The 18,460-nt window shown below is 40.3% G+C and overlaps 1 protein-coding gene across 1 annotated transcript in view; it reads left to right on the plus strand.

Annotated features, from left to right (window-relative positions):
* The first annotated feature begins 1,648 nt into the window (after positions 1–1,648).
* Positions 1,649–18,460, plus strand: part of ELOVL4 (ELOVL fatty acid elongase 4) — a 55,944-nt gene continuing 39,132 nt past the window's right edge. Inside the window, exon 1 of the mRNA XM_034766151.1 lies at positions 1,649–1,925. Coding sequence (XP_034622042.1) covers positions 1,826–1,925 — 100 coding nt within the window. The 5' untranslated portion in view covers positions 1,649–1,825. The remainder of the gene's footprint in view (positions 1,926–18,460) is intronic.

An 18,460-nucleotide genomic window follows, 5' to 3' on the forward strand; every position in this document is an offset into this window, starting at 1 on the left:
TTTGATCAAAAGTTTGAGAAGTTTATCTTTGAGAATTTGTGGCGGATGCGTGAGATCCAAGAGGACTGGAAAAGGGCAAATATAGTACCTATCAAGGTAAAGGGGAATAAGGCAACCCAGGGAATTATAGACCAGTCAACTTAACTTTGGTACTGGGAAAGATAATGGAGCAAATATTCAAACAATCAATTTGCAAGCACCTAGAAGAACATAAAGTGATAAGTAAGAGTATCATGGGTTTGTCAAGAATCAATCTTGTCAAACCAACCTATCATCCTTCTCTGATAGGATAACAAGTCTTTTGGATTGCGGGATGGGGGGAAGCAGATGATGTGATATCTCTCTACTTTAGTAAGGCTTTTGATACAGTCTCACATGGCCTTCTCATAAACATCTAGAAATGTAGCCTAGATGAACATACTGTAAGGTGGGCTCACAACTGTATGGAAAAGAATACTCAGAGAGTAGTTATCAATGGTTCACAGTCAAGCTAGAAGGACATAGCAAGTGAGGTTCCGCAGGGATCAGTCCTGGGTCTAGTTCTATTCATTATTGTCATAAATGATTTGGATAATGGCATAGAGAGCATATTTATAAAATATGCAGACTATACCAAGCTGGGTGGGGTTAGAAGTGCTTTGGAGGACAAGATCATCTTGACAAACTGAAGAAATGGTCTGAAATAAATAGAATGAAATTCAATAAGGACAAATGCAAAATACTACAATTAGGAAGGAATAATCAACTGAACATATATAAAATGGGAAATGACTGCCTAGGAAAGAGTACTGTGGAAAAGGATCTGGGGGGTTATTTAGTTTATGATCCATTATAAGAGTCAACAGTGTAATACTGTTGCAAAAAAAGTGAACATCATTCTGGCATGTATTAGCAGGAGTGTTGTAAGTAAGACATGAGACGTAATTCTTCTGCTCTACTTGGCACTCATACAGACTCGGCTGGTGTATAGTGTCCCATTCTGGGCACCTCACTTTGGGAAGGCTGTGAACAAAGAAGAGACAATCCAGAGAAGAACAACAAAAATGATGAAAGGTCTAGAAAACATGACTTATGAGGAACGATTGAAAAATAAAAGGGGGTTGTTTGGTCTGGACAAGAGAGGGCTGAGGGGGGAGCCATGGTAACAGTCAGCAGGTACATAAAGGCTGCTGTAACAAGACGAGGGATAGCCACCCACTCAGGGCAGGACAACGTGCTGTCAGGGTGGGTAAGCACTGGGACAAGCTGGAGGTGTTTAAGCACCGGTTAGACAAACACCTGCCAGGGATGGACTGGCTAATACTCACACCCCGCGGGACCAGGTGACCTAGGGGTCCCCAGCCAAGCGGGAGGAGGGACCGAGGCGGGGAGTGGGAACTGCCGCGTTCGCCCTAACCGGACTCAACCCCGGCAACCTGCCCCCGCACCTACCAGTGCCCGGCGAACTCCGGTCGCAGGCAGCGTCCACCCCCGGCAGAGGCTGAGCGCCGGCCGTCTGCGCCTGCGCGGCCGGTGATGGAGCGGCGTCTGTGGGGTGCTGCGGCGAGACGGGGGGAGGCTGCAGGCCAGGTCACGTGATTCGAGCCGAGCGCTGCGGACCATCCCCAGCCGGCAGACTCGGAGCCCGGCGCCTGCTCCGCTGCGCCCGCCCGCCCTGCCTGCCCGCGGGCACAGGCCGGTCAGCGCGAGGCGGAGTCTGCAGCGAGAGACCCAGCGGCGGCACACACTTAAATTACGTGCCCGGCGCGAGCAGGAGCAGCAGCAGCCGCCGCTCCGGCACTGAGGCACCGCAGCGCAGCCCTAGACACCTCTGCTGCTGCTCGCCATGGGATCCGCCGCCGAGCAGCCGGGCAGGGCCACGGGCCTCGTGTCCAGTCTGCTGAACGACACCCTCGAGTTCTACCGCTGGAGCTGGAGCATCCGAGGTACCCGGCGCCGCTTGCACGCACCTGCGGTGCCCCAGCCTCCGCTGCGCCGCAGCCAGTGCCGTGTCCCGACTCTGCTTCTCCGCAGCTGCCGCTTCACCGCCCAGCCAGTGCAGTGCCCCAGCCTCTACTTCCTCCTACCCCCGCCGGGCCCCAGCCTGTGCTCCCTCCTAGCCTCCGCCGTGCCCGTCTCTGCCCCCTTAGCCCCCGCCGTGCCCCAGCCACTGCTTGCCACCCCATTCTCTGCCTTGCCCCAGCTCTCCGCTCTTTGTTAGCTCTCCAGACCCTATTACTGTACATCCCCTATGGATCTCCTTCCCTGCCCTGATGGAACCTGCCTCTATCGAGCGCCTTCTGCTGTATTCTGTTCCCCTCCCCGTTCTCCTCATCTCCCCCAGCAGTCCTGTCCCATTATCCCTCGCTCTCCAGTTAGTCTTCCTTTGCCAACCCCTGCTGACCCCCTCATCCCCTGTTATCACTATTTACTGCTTTCTTCTTGTCCCCTGCTACTCTCCACCTGCCCCTGCCATGCCTACTACCTCCAGCCTTTCTACTGCTCTTTTCTTCTTCCAGTCCACTCTGGAGAGAGGCTGTCCTTCCCCGTCTTCTCCCTTTACTCACTGTCACTGTCACACAGCGGTCAAAATGGCTCCATTCCTCTAGACACCATCTCTCTGTGCAGAGCACACAGGGACTCTCAGTCCATTAATAGTGCATTGAACAGTTCTGGTTTTAGCCAGTCAGTGGGGGTGAGGAAAAGAGCAAGGTGCCCCCATCCCTGAAGGTAAATTATGAAATATTAGTCTCTTCTGCCTCAGCTTTCTCTATTGGGGTCCCTGTTCAGTTATAAATACTGAGAGCTTATTGGTGCATGAGCTTCTGTTCACCCTCTAGCCCTAGGTTGCTGAATGATATGGTTCAAGATAGTGGGAGTGTCTTATTGGAACACGAGACTTTTCACCCCTTAGCTCATCTTCATGATGATATTAAATTAGGGTGATCAGACAGCAAATGTGAAAAATTGGGACAGGGGGTGGGGGGTAATAGAAAAAGAACCAAAAATCAGGACTGTCCCTATAAAATCAGGACATCTGGTCACCCTATATTAAATGCTGTGTTATAGCCTGCATTCAGTAACAATCATATTATTGGTACTCTGGGATTTGATTGCTAAGTGAACTTCTACTTCACTTCCTCCTTTCCCCAATTTACTTTCTTGGTAATATGTTGATATAGCCTGGAATTTGATAGTAGTGATAAACAAGGCCCATATATTCCATGGCATGATATACCTAAATTCACCAATTAGCATGTGATTTCTCTGGAAGACTGGAAATTATGCTGCAGCCGCATTTAAATTTTACAAATCAGGGTTGGTTGGTTTTTTTTTTTTTTTTTTTTTTTCAAAATAGGGAACCAATTAGTATAATTAATACACAAGCTTTTCTATTTATTTTTAAACTAAAATCACTGTATTCCATTGTATAGTGTTCCCACATCTTCCTTGTGCTGCCTTTGTGTCTGTGTGTATTGATAACTCGTAGCTACAACGTAGAAGTTGTGAAGGGGAAAGCTGGAGGTTTTGGAACCTCGAGTAAGGTAGGAAACAGCTTGCAGTTTTGGGACAGGCCTGTTAGGTGGATGTTTCTGCTAAAATGATCAGCAGTGAAATAGTTAACAGTAATTGATGTTCAAATAGTCATCTTTAGGTTGCAGAGTTATCCCAATGATATGACATGGGATAGGTTCACACTTGTCAGAGTTGCTTTTCCAGCCAGGCGTCAGGCTCAGGATGACAATAATGCATCTGTTTATTCTTAGTTTGTGATTTTTTTTTTTGGTTGCCTATAACAGGCAGTGGATTCTACAGCTGTGCAATGACAATGTATGGAGCCTTGGTTACAGATCCTGGGAACTCACTACTTCATCAGCTGCCTTTCCCCTTCCTGCTCTGCAGCCCCCCACCCACAGCCATCTGTCAGATAATAAATTAAGCTTATGTTGTAGATACAGACAGCTTATTTCATGATCTGCCTTCCTACCCTAGCTTCTGGTTTTACCTTGACATATTTTAAATATTAAATTAATCCTATGCACTCATCTCTGCTATGGTTCAGATCTTCCAGAAGTCAGGATCACATGGAAAAACTGCAGCAGAAATGCATTGCAATCAGCCAGCATGTGCTACACTGAATCTATTTGCATATACCCATGTAGTACATGAAAGATACCCTCTTCTCCCTAATCAGTGCTATAGTCAGACTGAAAGAAAATTGTGGTAGGGGTCTCCTTACAGCCTTTTCAGGAGAAGGATTTTTTTAGTTTTCCTGCCTACTGCATGTGTGTTTTTAGTGGCTACTGTGGTACAGTAAAATAACCGTAGTGATCAAAAGACAGAGCTGGAAGAAAGAAAACTCAAGAAAAGGGCGATTACAAAAAACAGCAAAAGAGATGGCTGTCTTCTATTAAAACTGCATAGTATAGAAAACTTTCTAACACTATGCAGTTTCTTTGTGCCATAGGCAATAATAGATGTCCTTTTGATGTTTCTAAAAGCATGCTGAGCTTCTTTCTAATTAGATCTTCAATAATTTTTCATTATTTCGTTAATTTCTGGTAATGAAGTAGTATTTTAATTTAGGATTTAAAAAAAATTAAATGTCAGTTACATTGGAAAGGGGGAGAACGTTTCTTGTTATGACCATCAGGTTATTATTTTTGGAGGCTCCCTGCGAGGACAGTCTTGGAAGGGGCCTAAGCCATACCATAACCATTTTAGTATTTCTTATTTATATAGTGGCAATATGTGTTATCACTGCATTTGATTGTGCAGTAATATAAAAAATTTGCCTCATGTTGTTACATAGTCTGTGTGTGATGATTCAATTCACGACAACTTTAGAGTCATCACATGAAAATGCTATGTCCTCAGAAAAGACATGACAATGCCCCAAATTCAGTTTACGGATTTGTGGCAGTCTTGCTCAGTTCACTGCTATTCTGTATATGCTTTTACTTGGGGAAGGCGGCCATGAAGCATCTGGATGCCCCTCTTTCTAAACTAATCCATTTTAAAATCATGAATTTACCACCATCATGTCCTGAAGAACCATAGCAGTGATGTTGTTCAACAGCCAAGAAGAAGAAACTATGCCATGCAATCACATTTCACAGCACAGAGTGTGGGCAACATCACTATGTGGTATAATTTCATCAACTAGTGATACTATGAATCACTATTACTGAATAAACCGTATTGAAACTTCACTACAGGAACATTACACAATACACAAATGAAGAAATGGTATTCCCATTACAACCTGTTTATTCCAGCCTTCCCACATTACCTTGATTTTCCCATCATTTGTAATCATGCATCCCAGCCTCTCACCTCTTCTCATACAGTAGAACCTCAGAGTAACGAATTGACCAGTCAACCACATACCCCATTTGGAACTGGATGTATGCAATCAGGCAGCAGAGAGACAAAAATAAATAAATAGTACACTACTGTGTTAACTACTTTTAAAAAAAAAAAAAAAAAAAAAAAAGAAAGCAGCATTGTTCTCCTGCATAGCGAAGTTTCAAAACTGTATTAAATCAATGTTCAGTTGTAAACTTTTGAAGAACCATAATGTTTTGTTCAACTTTAGAGTTACAAATGTTTCAGAGTTATAAACAACCTCCATTCCTGAAGTGTTCGTAACTGAGGTTCTATTGTAATGCACAACCAGACCTTCCTGCCACTTTGCAATGTTGCCAGCCTTCTTTCCTTTTGCTGCCCCAAAAATCCAGGAATGGGACCAGGGATATCTTGGCTCACTTTTCAGTTTTGGCATAGACTTCTTGTGCTACCGTAACTCCACCCTGTCATAAGATCACCAGGAAGAGAAAAATATTATTATTTTTTTTTTTAAATCAGTTTAATCTATCCTGGGATTATAAACACTATTGTGATAATCCCAGTTGTACTTTTTTCATGCTGTCACTATAGGGCAAAGTTGTTGTTTGTCCTTCAGATTCAAAAATGACCATGACATTACTGATTGGTTTGGTTTCTGTGAACAAGTGAGTGGCTGATCAGGCCAGTTTGAGCTTTGAACTTCTTGTGGCACACTGAACGAGAGATGCCACTATGAGTTACTTGATTAAGAGCGGACATGCTGCTGTTGTGACATTTACACTGCTGGCGCTTCTGCTATGCCTCAGTTCTCCTCTGCTCATAGACAGTAGCTCTGGTATGGATGAGACTTCGCCAAGTAGAACGATCACGAGCGAGATCTTCCCAAAACTCTGGGTCAGTGTTGAAATGCTTGAAGGATAACTTGAGGGAGTCTTTGAAACGTTTCTTCTAGCCTCCCTAAGAATGTTTTCCCTCCTTTAGCTCACCATAAAAGATCTTCTTTGGCAGTCGCTCATCTAACATTTTGGTGACATGGCCTGCCCATTTCACCTGTGATTTCATCAGAGTATGGATGGTTGGAATACCTGCCTATATGACAACCTCAGTATCTGGAAATTTGTCTTGCCATCTTATCCTCATCAGTTTCCTCAGACAGCCCATATGAAAGTGATTCAGCTTCATAACATGGCGTCTGTATACTGTCCATTTTTGCGTGCGTACATCAAAGTGCATGCAAACACAATAGCTTTGTAGACCTTCAGAATTGTTTGTTGACTAATGCCTCTGCACTCCCACACATTTGCATGTAATCTGCCAAAGGTCATACTTGCTTTGGTTTCATCATCAATGAGAACTGCATGCGACAGTTTACTGCCAATGTAGGTAAACTTGTCCACTGCCTGGAGCGCTTGGCCATTCACTGTGATAGTAGGCTCTATGTAAGGCTTTCCTGGTTTAGGCTGATATATCACTTGTGTCTTCTTGATGTTGATTGTGAAACCAAAATTGTCACAAGCTGAAGAGAAATAGTCCACACTCCACCCCATGTCAGACTCTGATTTGTCATTCAGGGAACAGTCTCATCAGCAAATAGAAGATCGTGAACAGTCACTTCCTGTATCTTCGTCTTTGCCTGTAGTCTCCTCAGATTGAAAAACTTGCCATCAGTCTGGTATCTGATGCCAGTCCCAGTGTCACAGTCATGAAAGGCATCTGAAGGATGGCAGAAGAGGCTTGGGCCAACATACAGCCCTGCTTTACTGCATTGGTGACTGGGAATGGTTCAGATGACTTGTCATCATACATAACACCAGCAAGTATGCCATCATGGAATTGCCTAACCATTGCACTGAATTTCTCTGGGCAGAGTTAAGGTTGTTTTGATGTCCTAAATGTACATTTCCATTCTTTAATGTGTTTGGATTTCTTGTAAGTTTAACCTTAACTCTGAATTTCTGTATTTAAAAGGCTTGGTTTTGAGATAATTGCAATATCTCTAACTTTTTTCTCTTTAAGTTATTCATGTACTTTCAACTTTAACACCGTGTAATGTAGCTTTTTGGTCTTGGAACACTTTTCTACTCTTTCTTGTCTATTTAGGCCCCAGTCCTGCAGATACTTAAGCACGTGTAACTACTCACATGAGTAGTCTTATTGGAGCATATGAGAGTATTTCCATGAGAAGCACATATATAACTTTAATGTTTAAGATCAGAGTCTTAGAGTTTAAACTAGGATGGATTGTTTTAAATCAGTAAGCAGGAAACTTTGATTTAAATCAACTTCAAGTTTGTATTTTCCATTTGTATTTCTTACTTTCTCTTTAAAAAAAAATGATTCTCATTAGTTTGCATAATTTGGTACTACTTTTTGCTAACCAGGGTTGAGAGACACCTAAGCCCTACTTGCCCTCAGCATGAGGAAGTCTTTTCTGTGCCTGCTGTGATCATCTCCCTGAAACTCACTAGTCTCTGCCAACAGAAGCACCACTTTGCAGGCCTGGCTTTCTGTACAAGTAGTGATAGGCACACACCAACCCTCAAGTCCATGCAGCATTCCTTGTAGAATCTAGCCCCTTATCCATTAGACACTCACAAAATTACCAGAGCTGCTTTTCCCAAAGGAACAGTATATACCAGATTGTAAGAGTCAGCTCAGGATCACCACTTTGCTTAATACCACAGCACTTAGATATGTTTATAGTGAAAATACTATACTTGAATCTTCTTTAAAATGTAAGAATATTGGAAACAAATGGTTACATACAAATCATTGCATGCTTTCTAGAGACTTAAATGTAACTAACAAGTTAAGCTTCTTTAGACAGGAGGATACCTCACCGAAAGTTCTCTCCAGTGTTTTCAACCAAGCCTGGCTTAAACCCCGGTTTTATGAAGCAAATTTGCTGTCCATTTACTTTCTTGGTAAAGGATGACTGGTTGTTTTCTTTGTCCCCCAAAAATATAGTAGAGTAAGCCTTTGATGTGCACCTCAAGATAGGGTCAGTTCCCCCCCGCCTTGCTGTTTGCTTCTTTCTGTTACTTTTCTGTCTTTGAAGATGTTTTTTTCTTGTATAACCTTTTAGCATTAGATTAGGCTAAGGAGAGGGAGACCTGTTGTGAACCATAATACTTAATTTACATGTGAACAGCACAGCAGGTAAACACTTCTTGTCTGACAAATCTGTTTTTCACCTTTGCTGGTGACCAGTCCCTAAGAACATAAGAATGGCTCTACTGGGTCAGACCACTGGTCCATCTAGCACACTATCCAGTCTTCTGGCAGTGGCCAGTGCCAGATGCTTCAAAGAAAATGAACAGACCAGGAAAATTGCAAATGATCCATCCCGTCATCCAGACCCAGCTTTTCACAGTTGGAGGTTTAGGGACACCCAAGCATGGGGTTGCGTCCCTGATCATCTTAGCTAATAGCCATTAGTGGACCTATCCTTCATGAATTTATTTAAAATTTTTAAACCCAGTTATACTTTTGGCCTTCACAACATCCCTTGGCAACAAGTGCCACAGGTTGACTGTGCATTGTGTGAAGTAATTCTTTGTTTTCATTTTAAACCTACTGCCTATTAATTTCACTGGGTGGCCCCTGGTTCTTGTGTTATATGAAGAGGTAAATAACACTTCTCTATTCACTTTCTTCCCAAAATTCATGATTTTGTAGCTCTCTATGATATCCTCCCCATTAGCCATCTCTTCCAAGCTGAAAAGTCCCAGTCTTTTTAATCTCTCCTCATATGGAAGCTGTTTCATAGCCTCAGTCATTTTTGTTGATCTTCTCTGTGCCTCTTCCATTTCTAATATATTTATTGAGATGGGACGACTAGATCTGCACACAGTATTCAAGGTGTGGGCATACCATCGATTTATATAATGGCATTATATTTTGTGTGTTTTTTTTTTAATCTATCCCTTTCCTAATGGTTCCTAACATTGTTAGCTCTTTTGACTACCACTGCATATTGAACAGATGTTTTCATTGAACTATCCACTATGAATCTCTAGATCTTTGAGTGGTAATTGTATGTATAGTTGGGATTATGTTTTCCAGTATGTGTTACTTTTCACTTAACATTGATTTGGTCTGCCATTTTGTTGTCTACTCACCCAGGTTTGTCTATTTTTTTGCCATTTTGTTTGCCCAGTCACCCTAGACACAGAACATAATTTTTATTGTATATACATAATTCCTTACACAATACCTGTACATGAGTTGTGCAGTAATACTGATGACGAGCATGACACCAGCTTTGATCTGGGACCTCACATGACATCCTTTGAACTAGAATGTACATACCAGACCCAGACAAACCTTGTAATCCCTGCACGCCTCCTTGCCAGTTGGCATTAATTGGTTCTTGGGTCACACTTATAATGCATGTCTAACAGCATGTGGATGAAAGTAGGAATTAAAGAAACACAAAACCAGCATTTTAAAATTGTGTTATTAGTTAAATCTACTTTAAATGTGCTGGATACATAAGGAAATAGATGTAAAAAGTTTTAAATTGATCAAAACACAGTTTTATTGAAAAAAGGAAGTATTCTCTGTAGTTAGTGAATTGAACTGATTGTTTGTCACCATGTCCTTCAAGATTTTTAGAATTAGTATCTCTCATCCTCTCACACCTCATTTTTATTTTTAGAGTGGAAGAGGAAAACAAGCTTTCCTACTTTTCAACTCCCAATCAGGTTCTCAATTTTGAATGAGTTAGTCATTGAACTGAATCAGTTGAATAAACTGAAAAGAAGAAAATAGTCTGACTGCACCCACAGCAGAGGCCGCTGTTGTCAAAAGCTGGTTTAGCACTTCCAACTCTGGTTCCAGATGGTGAGCCAGTGATTTCCACCAGCTCGTTTTAAAGGATGTCAAGCAAACTCAGACTTAAGGCCAGAAGGGACCATTGTTATAGTGTGATCTGACTTCCTGCACGTTGTTGGTCACAGAACTGCACTCACCCACTCCTGTAATAGACCCATAACTTCTGTCGGAGTTACTGAAGTCCTCAAATCATGATTTAAAGACTTCAAGTTACAGAAAATCCACTATTTACTCGAGTTTAAACCTGCAAGTGTCCCGTGCTGCTTGAATATTGATTTGATTTAAACTACTATATTGTACTAAGTTTATGCCTTAAAATAAGTGGTCATAATTTCAAATTTAACTTTAAATGATCTTGTTTTAAAAATTAAACCTGTTTAATTCACATTTAAAAAATCCAGTTTAAATAAAAATCAGAATTAAAAAAAAATTGTTTCTTCCTCCCCCGCCTCTCCCCTCCCCCATTTTAAACTCTCCAGGGCAGGGACTAATCTTGACTGTGTACAACACCTAACACAATGGGGACCCTATCAACTGATTATTCTTCTTCCTATCCCCCCTATTTATTCTTCTGTTTTATCTTAGTTTTTTTCCCCCCCTTCTGTCTATGGTTTATTCTCCCCTTACTATTTTAATTATCTATTCTCCTCTCCCACACAGTCTCTTTCCTCAGCCCTATATCTCTGCATACGGGACATTTGGGGCTTTTGGTATCTCAAGAGGTGACAGAGGCAGTTTGGACAATCAGGCTATGCAATTGTACCCGTTACAACAGTAGCTAGATCAAGGTACTGACATGATCAGCAGCAACAACATAGTTAACAAGTCAAGCACTGGCATGTTTATCTTTAGTTTTCAGAATTAATGCTCCTTTGAGAAGAATGAATTCACATCAGTCTGATCAAGAATTGTTTTAGAATATCTACAACCACACAGACAACATTGCATCATATTTTGTTTTAAAAGGAAATTAACATGAAAAGCTGTTACCATAAAGCTAATGCAGTTTAAAATCCCAGGAAGTCAAACTGGCAAAATTAAGTTCCAACAGCAATATTAACTTAAGATGAATTGTACATATGAAGGCATTGTCTATTCCTGTAAATTTTTTGTTAAGTGTCTGGTTTAGTACACTTATATCATTAAAATATATAACAAAATAGGTTCACAAACTTTTTCATAGCAAGGACCATGTCTTTTGTGGATCACTTCCCTCCCCACTTCTGCTTACATATGTCAGTGTGGAAAAGCAATTCCTTACATGCAAAACTAGTAACAGGAAAGAATTAATGTATTTTTGAAGCAACAAAACACAACCATCACCACATGACCCATGAGTGCTACGTGGAACACTGGTGGTACATGAACCAGTTTGAAAACTGACATAATATACAGCAAGTCTAATGTGCCTTGTTAATTTATGTTGCTGGATCTTTAACTTGTGTGTTGACTTCTTGTGATTGTTCGATCATAATGTTGTATTAATATAGCTTTCTGCATTTAACTTGCTTGTTTTTAAAGAAAAAAATTCTTTGTTTAATAAGCATTTAAATGGCCCCAAATAGGTTTTAAAGTTCAAGTCTCCGAAGTGAATGGGATGTAAACCTTTACTATTGTTGTATGATTAGAGTATTTTTACTGGGACTAGGTTAGAAGAGCAGCAGTGCCCCTGTTGATATGGCTGCATCACATTTGCAAAGAGAGGTAAAAAATAAACTTTCAGACTGTTGCAGGATGTAATAAGTAAGCTGAGACTATGAAATTCTAAGGTCCACATTTTTCTTTCATGCCCATAGTACTGTCACTGATGTTAAAGCCATATATATGAGTTCTGTTTTAAACATTTTGCAATGTGTTCTTCACTGAGGGCATTTCTACATGTACACATACTGCATGGCTCTCAGGGGTGTAAATCTGCAGTGGTCCAGTATGCTAAGTGTCTGTGCAGAACCTACTACTGCAAGCTAAAAGTATCCCAGTGTGCTTTGGCATACAGCTGATTCAAACTGTAATATGTCAAAGTGCACTAAGGAGCTTTTAGTGTGCATCAGCAGGGTCCACATGGACAGTTACTGCACGGCATGCGGAAGCACTGTAGATTTGCACCCCAGGCATGCCAAATGGTAAGAGTACATGGTATACCTGCCTTGAACCATTTGCATTGTCCCAGCAGCATCCTTCCCATGTTTGGCAAGGTGGGTAGGATAGATGTGTGATGGTGTCAAAGAAAAAACAGCCTAATTTTAAATGTAAGATTTTTCGCTGATGCTCACTGTATGCGCCCAGAAATGATTTGGTTTGGGATTTTTTTTTTTAAGTTAGAAGTAATTATTTAATCAGTGTTCACCCCACACCCCATGACCAAAGTCACTAGTCCTCAGCAAAGACACTGCTGACTTTAAAACATTGGCAGTTCTGTAGCATTAAAAAAAAAAAAACAACAAAACGCTGTGGTTAGTGGGGTGTTTTTTGTTTTATGGTGGAAATGCCATTTCTCCACTGAGCTGTTTCCTCTCTCCATTGTGACCTTAAGTAGAGCTGGTGGCTCAGCGGAGGAACTGATGGTAGATGTCATACATGGCTGCAAGTCCTCACAACAATGTTGGCTATCTGGGGCACCTACAAGCTGTTACTATCTCCAGCCCCCAAATCCTTCTGTGCCCATAGCATCATTGAACAATTTAAAGAGAGTCTCTGCTAGGATTGCCATGTGATTAAACTAGCCTAATGTCACTTCATTGTGCTTGTGCATGTAGGGTGACCAGATGTCCCGATTTTATAGGGACAGTCCTGATTTGTGGAGCTTTTTCTTACATAGGCACCTATTACCCCTCATCCCCGTCCCGATTTTTCACACTTGGTGTCTGGTCACCTTATGTGCATGTCAAGGAAGCATTTCAGCACTATGCCTACAGTCGTCTGGTGCTTGTAGGTATGTGAAAAATATCTATTTACATTAATAAGAATTATAAAATAAAGTTTGAAAGATATAAACCCCCATGCTTCTGAACATAAGTTGGTCTTTAACCAAGGGGGCTAGGAAGACCTGCCCGTGAGGAAGTATCTTTTAATAATTTCCCATTTCAGGATTTCCAAATATAGACTAGACGACCCTGTGGTCTGATCTGGTACTGCAGTTTATTCCATAAGTGTGGAATGCGTTTATACTGGTGCCCAGTAATGCTCCTATAACTCACTGTCTGAAGCAAATGGAAGTGTATATATCTTGGCTATAAAGCTTTTTGCTCAAATTTGGTTTGCTAATCTCAACCAAGTAATGAGTTAAAGTGATACTGCAATTAAAGATGGTGATATTTCCATTCTAAAGTTCTCATTTTAGTTGCTTACAGTTCTCAAAAAAAATATTATTTATTTTTTTTGTCTAAAGCTTCTCATTCCTGGTTTCAGGAATGTTTCCCACTAGCTTTTCCTTCTCTTGGTGGTTTATACCTTTTTAAGACAAACGATTTTTGGCTTGGCATTTTTAATACTGCTCAAAGGAGGAGGTTTTTTTATTATTAGAATTACAGAGTGGGAGGAAAGGGGAAAAATTGAATTAAATCTGTCTGCCTGTTTTTAAAGATGGGAAGTAATTGACAAAGGCCAGTTGCTTGGCTCCCATACTCATTTTTGGGCTACTGTCCACGTAATTCACCAGAGTTAACATACTCACTCCTCAGTGCTCTTGCAAACACCTACCATGGCTGTCACAACAATGGTGTGTGTAGAATCCTCTTACACTAGGCCTATGCTGTTTTCCCTATTAGCATAGTTGAAATGCTGCTGGGTGAAGATAAGGCCCAATCAAACAGCCAGTAAGGCTGGTTAAGGTTGGAGTGGGTTCAGAGAAGGGCCATGAGATTGATTAAAGGATTGAAAAACCTGCCTTATAGCAAAAGACACAAGGAGTTCCATCTGTTTATTTTATCGAAGAGAAGATTGAGTGACTTGATCACAATCTGTAAGTACCTACATAGGGAACAGAAATTTGATAAGAGGTCTCTTTAGTCTAACAGACAAAGGTATAAAACAAGATCCAGTGCTGGAATTTGAAGATAGACAAATTCAAATTAATAAGGTTCACATTTGTAACAATGACAACAATTAACCATTGGGAAACTTGATGAAGGGTTGTGGTGGATTGCCATCACTGGACATTGTTAAATCAAGACTGGGTGTTTCTCTAAAAAAAAAAAAAAAAAAATACGCTCCATTTCAGGCATTAATTCAGGGAAGTCCTGTTGTCTGTTATGTACCTCCAGCTCAGTGATAAATCTGTGCCTTAGTTTTCCATCTGTAAGAGTCACAGAATGCTAATAAATTAATGCTTCTGAGTCACACATAATAGAGTGGTAGAAGAAGAGGAGCATCAATTCCTAAGAAGACAGTCATGTTAAAAGCCTTTAAAAAAAAATTATCCACGTTACCAATATCTCATGTTATTAGAAGTGAAATAATTTTATTTACTTTTTGCATTTTTCTTGGCTTGAATTAGTCAGTTTTACTTGAGTTTATAGAAATTTGCTACTCTGGTTCAGTAGCATCTTTTCATATAACAGCAAAATATTGCAATGTTTGGATTGCAAATGCCATAGGGGAAAGTTTATTTTTGAAAATTGTTTCTACTGAAATTTTCAAAACCTGACATTTCTATTGGTCTTGGGTTTTGCAAAAAGCTAGTTTTTGTTCCAAAGCTTAAATCTGACAAAACTAGATGCACTAGCGTCACTTGAAGTGCTGTCTATGGCACAACTGGCTGAATTGTCAGAAGAGGAATTTAGCAGAGGCCTGGGTGGGAAAAGCATTGCTTTTTTCTCCTGTTTAATGGTGTTTAAGGAAACTGAGAAGGAGGTCAGTTCTCACCTTCAAACTCAAATTGGACAGACTGGTCAGTCATTTGCCAAAGGGTTTAAGGGCATATTTGCAGCTCATCTGGAAAGCATTTCTCTTGTCCATTCTGAGGTTTCAGTTATCTTGAACTACTGAGCAACAGGATTCACTCATCTATAGGGCACCTCTTCCTGGCTGCTCAAGGCCTGGTATCTCCTTCCATTGTTCGTTCTCAGTGTTCCCTCTCACTCACTGGGACTCCACACACTCTCTCTTCATGACTTGGTCCTCCAACTGGGTCACCATGTGTTTTCCCTTCTGGGGCAGGATGGCTGCATATCAAAGTCTCTCCAGATGAACTGTCTGGCTGCCTTTCCAGGCCATCCTCTAATTCAAGACTAGGGCACTTTCCTCAGTGGTGGGCTGAGTACCCCAGCCCACCCCGTAATCCAGGTTCCAGTACAGGGACCCTCTGTTCAGCAACCACAGTCTGCTTACTCACAGACTCTGTTACTATTTCTCTGTGCTTATTCCTTATTTTGTCCTCTAGCACTGGTCCTCCAGGATACTACTGGAGCTCCCTGCGGCTGCCTCACTCCTCTCAGGTGCTTGCTAGAGTCTAGATTCCAAACATACCTCCCTACTCCCAGGGAATGATTGCAGACTACTTCCCCTGTAGTCCCCTTCTATTCTGAGCCTTCTGGCTTTGTATGAGCCCACCCTACACCTGCTCAGCTGAGCTTCATCTTCTATTAGGGCTTGCCTAGCCAGCCTAATTCTCCCCTAGGTGCAGCCTGCTAAGTTAATTAGCCCTTTCCTAGCTACCTTAACCCCTCCAGGTGAGAATTCTTTTGACATCCTGGCAGACTCTTTTGACAAGCTAAAAAAATGTGATAGAATGTATTTGAAATGTTTATTATGTGTGCTAATTCTTCAGTTCACAAGCTTAGGACCGAGGGTTGCAGACACTTATTAGAGTGTCATGCTTTGTACCGTGAGTGATTCCCTTCAGGTCAAGTAGATTATGTGCAGTAGTAAATACTGTACTTGTTAGTAAACGTTTGCAGGACTGTTATTTAGTAAACATTTGGGCCATTATTTCTGAAGCATAGTGTTTCTTTTAGCAGTTTAAATTCTTAAAAACTCCATCAGAAGGAAGCTAATTTAAAGTCTTTATAAACATTTTGTTGTAGTTTAATGTGTGTGAGCTCATTAATCCTGACTTGCTTTCTTACGATGGTACTCTTTTTTGTTTTGTAAAGTCCTTGCTTAATGATAGCAATAGGAGGGCTGACTGAAAGTATCTGAAAAGTCAAATAAAATAATACGGTACCTCAGGAAGAGATCAACTGGTTAGTAATATCTGGGATACTATTTTTTTTGATGGAATTATTAAAATATCAGTTTAAATTTTGTCAAAATACACTGAATAAGCTGAAAAAGCTTGCTCATGAAGCACGCGCCTTTAGAAATGTAACTGTTTAAAGACATCTGCAGAAGTGATGGTAATTGGACAGATGGATATGCTGGATTGGCACTGTAAGTGTCTTTGCGCTGAGAATAGTAGCCATAGCTATTAATACTTTGAAAGGCTCCCCAGATAAATTAGTGAGTAGCAACCTTCTAGCTAAAGAATGAATATGCTCTTAATCTAAAAACCTAGACTATTGTGTGTTGATATTACATGAAATATGAATGCAAGGATATTTTAAACCTGCATTATGTATTTTTAGATGTATAATGCTTTCCAAAGCTAATATAGAAACTGGATGGAAAAGCCACCTTAGACCATGAAGTCATCTTCCTGCCAATGCAGGATTTTCCCCTACAATATATATTTGTAGATACAGTGTTCTTCTGCCTCTTTTCACAGTTTATACTTACTGGTTAAAATAATTTGGAAAGATTAATTTTTGAGTCTCTATAATAACTTACAGATAATTATAAAGAAAATAGCCCTTAGATTTGACAGAAGCAAATTTCACACCAAAAAAATTGAACACCGTATAATATGATTTGGTTGAGCTTCTTTCTGTTTTAGCTTTCGCTCACCACATTATTGATTCCCTCCCCCGTAAAAACGTTGGAAGATAGGTTAATTTTGTGTCCTTAGTGTCCTTGTGTTCTTTGTTTTCTTAGCATGTAGGTGTTTTATTTAAGACCTTTATTGAGATTCTCCCCCTACTGCATGTGTGTAACTTCCACTAATGCTAAAGCCGCATGTGTCTCATAAGGAGAATTAAATACCACAAAGATAGGTACTTAAAGAATATATATTTTTTATCTCTTGCTTCAGATTTATAATGTGGGATTTTGAAGAACTTTCACTCCCACCCACCCACCGACAATTACAGTAAAACTTACTCCATATGAAGGTCTGAGTTTTGCATAACTATATTTCTCATGTGAGAAAACATTAACATTTGTGACTGCTAGACTCCCTGTTTTTTGTTTGTTTGTTTTTTTGAATTCATTCTTTTGGCTAAGTGCAAATTAAAACTCTTACCTTTTTGGAATATACATTTTATTTTTCTTACAAAAAGAGATGTAGTTGTGTTGTTGGCTATGCTGTAATAAGTCATTTTACTTGTGATCAAATTAGAATCTGGGTTTTAGGATTTGGAAGATAAATGCATTAATCCACTGAAACATTCAGTCACTCTCTGTCAATTCTAATCAGATAAAGGCATTGGTAATTTTGAACTGAAGCAGTTGGAGGGGTCAGCTATCTTGCTTTTATATTTAATTTTCATGAGAAGATTCATTTCTCAACTTCTTGCGAGTGAATTTGCTGGATTTAATAAGTCAGTAAGTCCCTTTAAAACCATAGTTTTTTGTGCCCAGCAGGTGTCATTTATGGTCATCACACTGTCTAATGAATAGGGTGCATAATAGTACTGATTTTGCTGATGTAAGGATGTTTGACTTTTTTTTGCCTGTTAACAAAATATGTTCAAATTCATTATAAGTACAATATATTATCTGATTGTGTGAATTTTCTTTTCTGAAAAGAAACTCAGGGCAACATCAGAGTGACAGCAGACTATGTTCTTTTGTATATTTCAGTCAAGCAACCTTAAATCAGTAAACCGTAGAGAAGTTGTTTTATTGAAGGTACTTATTATGTATTGCCTGATTTAACCATAATTGTGTGAGTTAATTTACGCTGTTATAAATAGATTTTGCGTGGACATGCAAAGTAACTTATAAAAGAAATGTTGAGACATGATACACACCTCCAAAGGACTGCTATATTTCCTGATATATTGAATACATTCCAGTAGCTCTACTGTAAAAATATATCTTTGCATTTAGTATTGAGACTCATAAACAAATATAAGAAACCATGATGTAATAGGTGTGATAGAAGTTACCAACAATTAACTCATCAGTAGTGGAATGTCAATAGTAGAATTGATTGTGCTCTCTTTGAAAATGTTTTGGGTGGACCAGGGAGCAGCTATTA

The sequence above is a fragment of the Trachemys scripta genome, chromosome 3 (assembly GCF_013100865.1).
Source record: "Trachemys scripta elegans isolate TJP31775 chromosome 3, CAS_Tse_1.0, whole genome shotgun sequence".
Taxonomy (NCBI): domain Eukaryota; kingdom Metazoa; phylum Chordata; order Testudines; family Emydidae; genus Trachemys; species Trachemys scripta.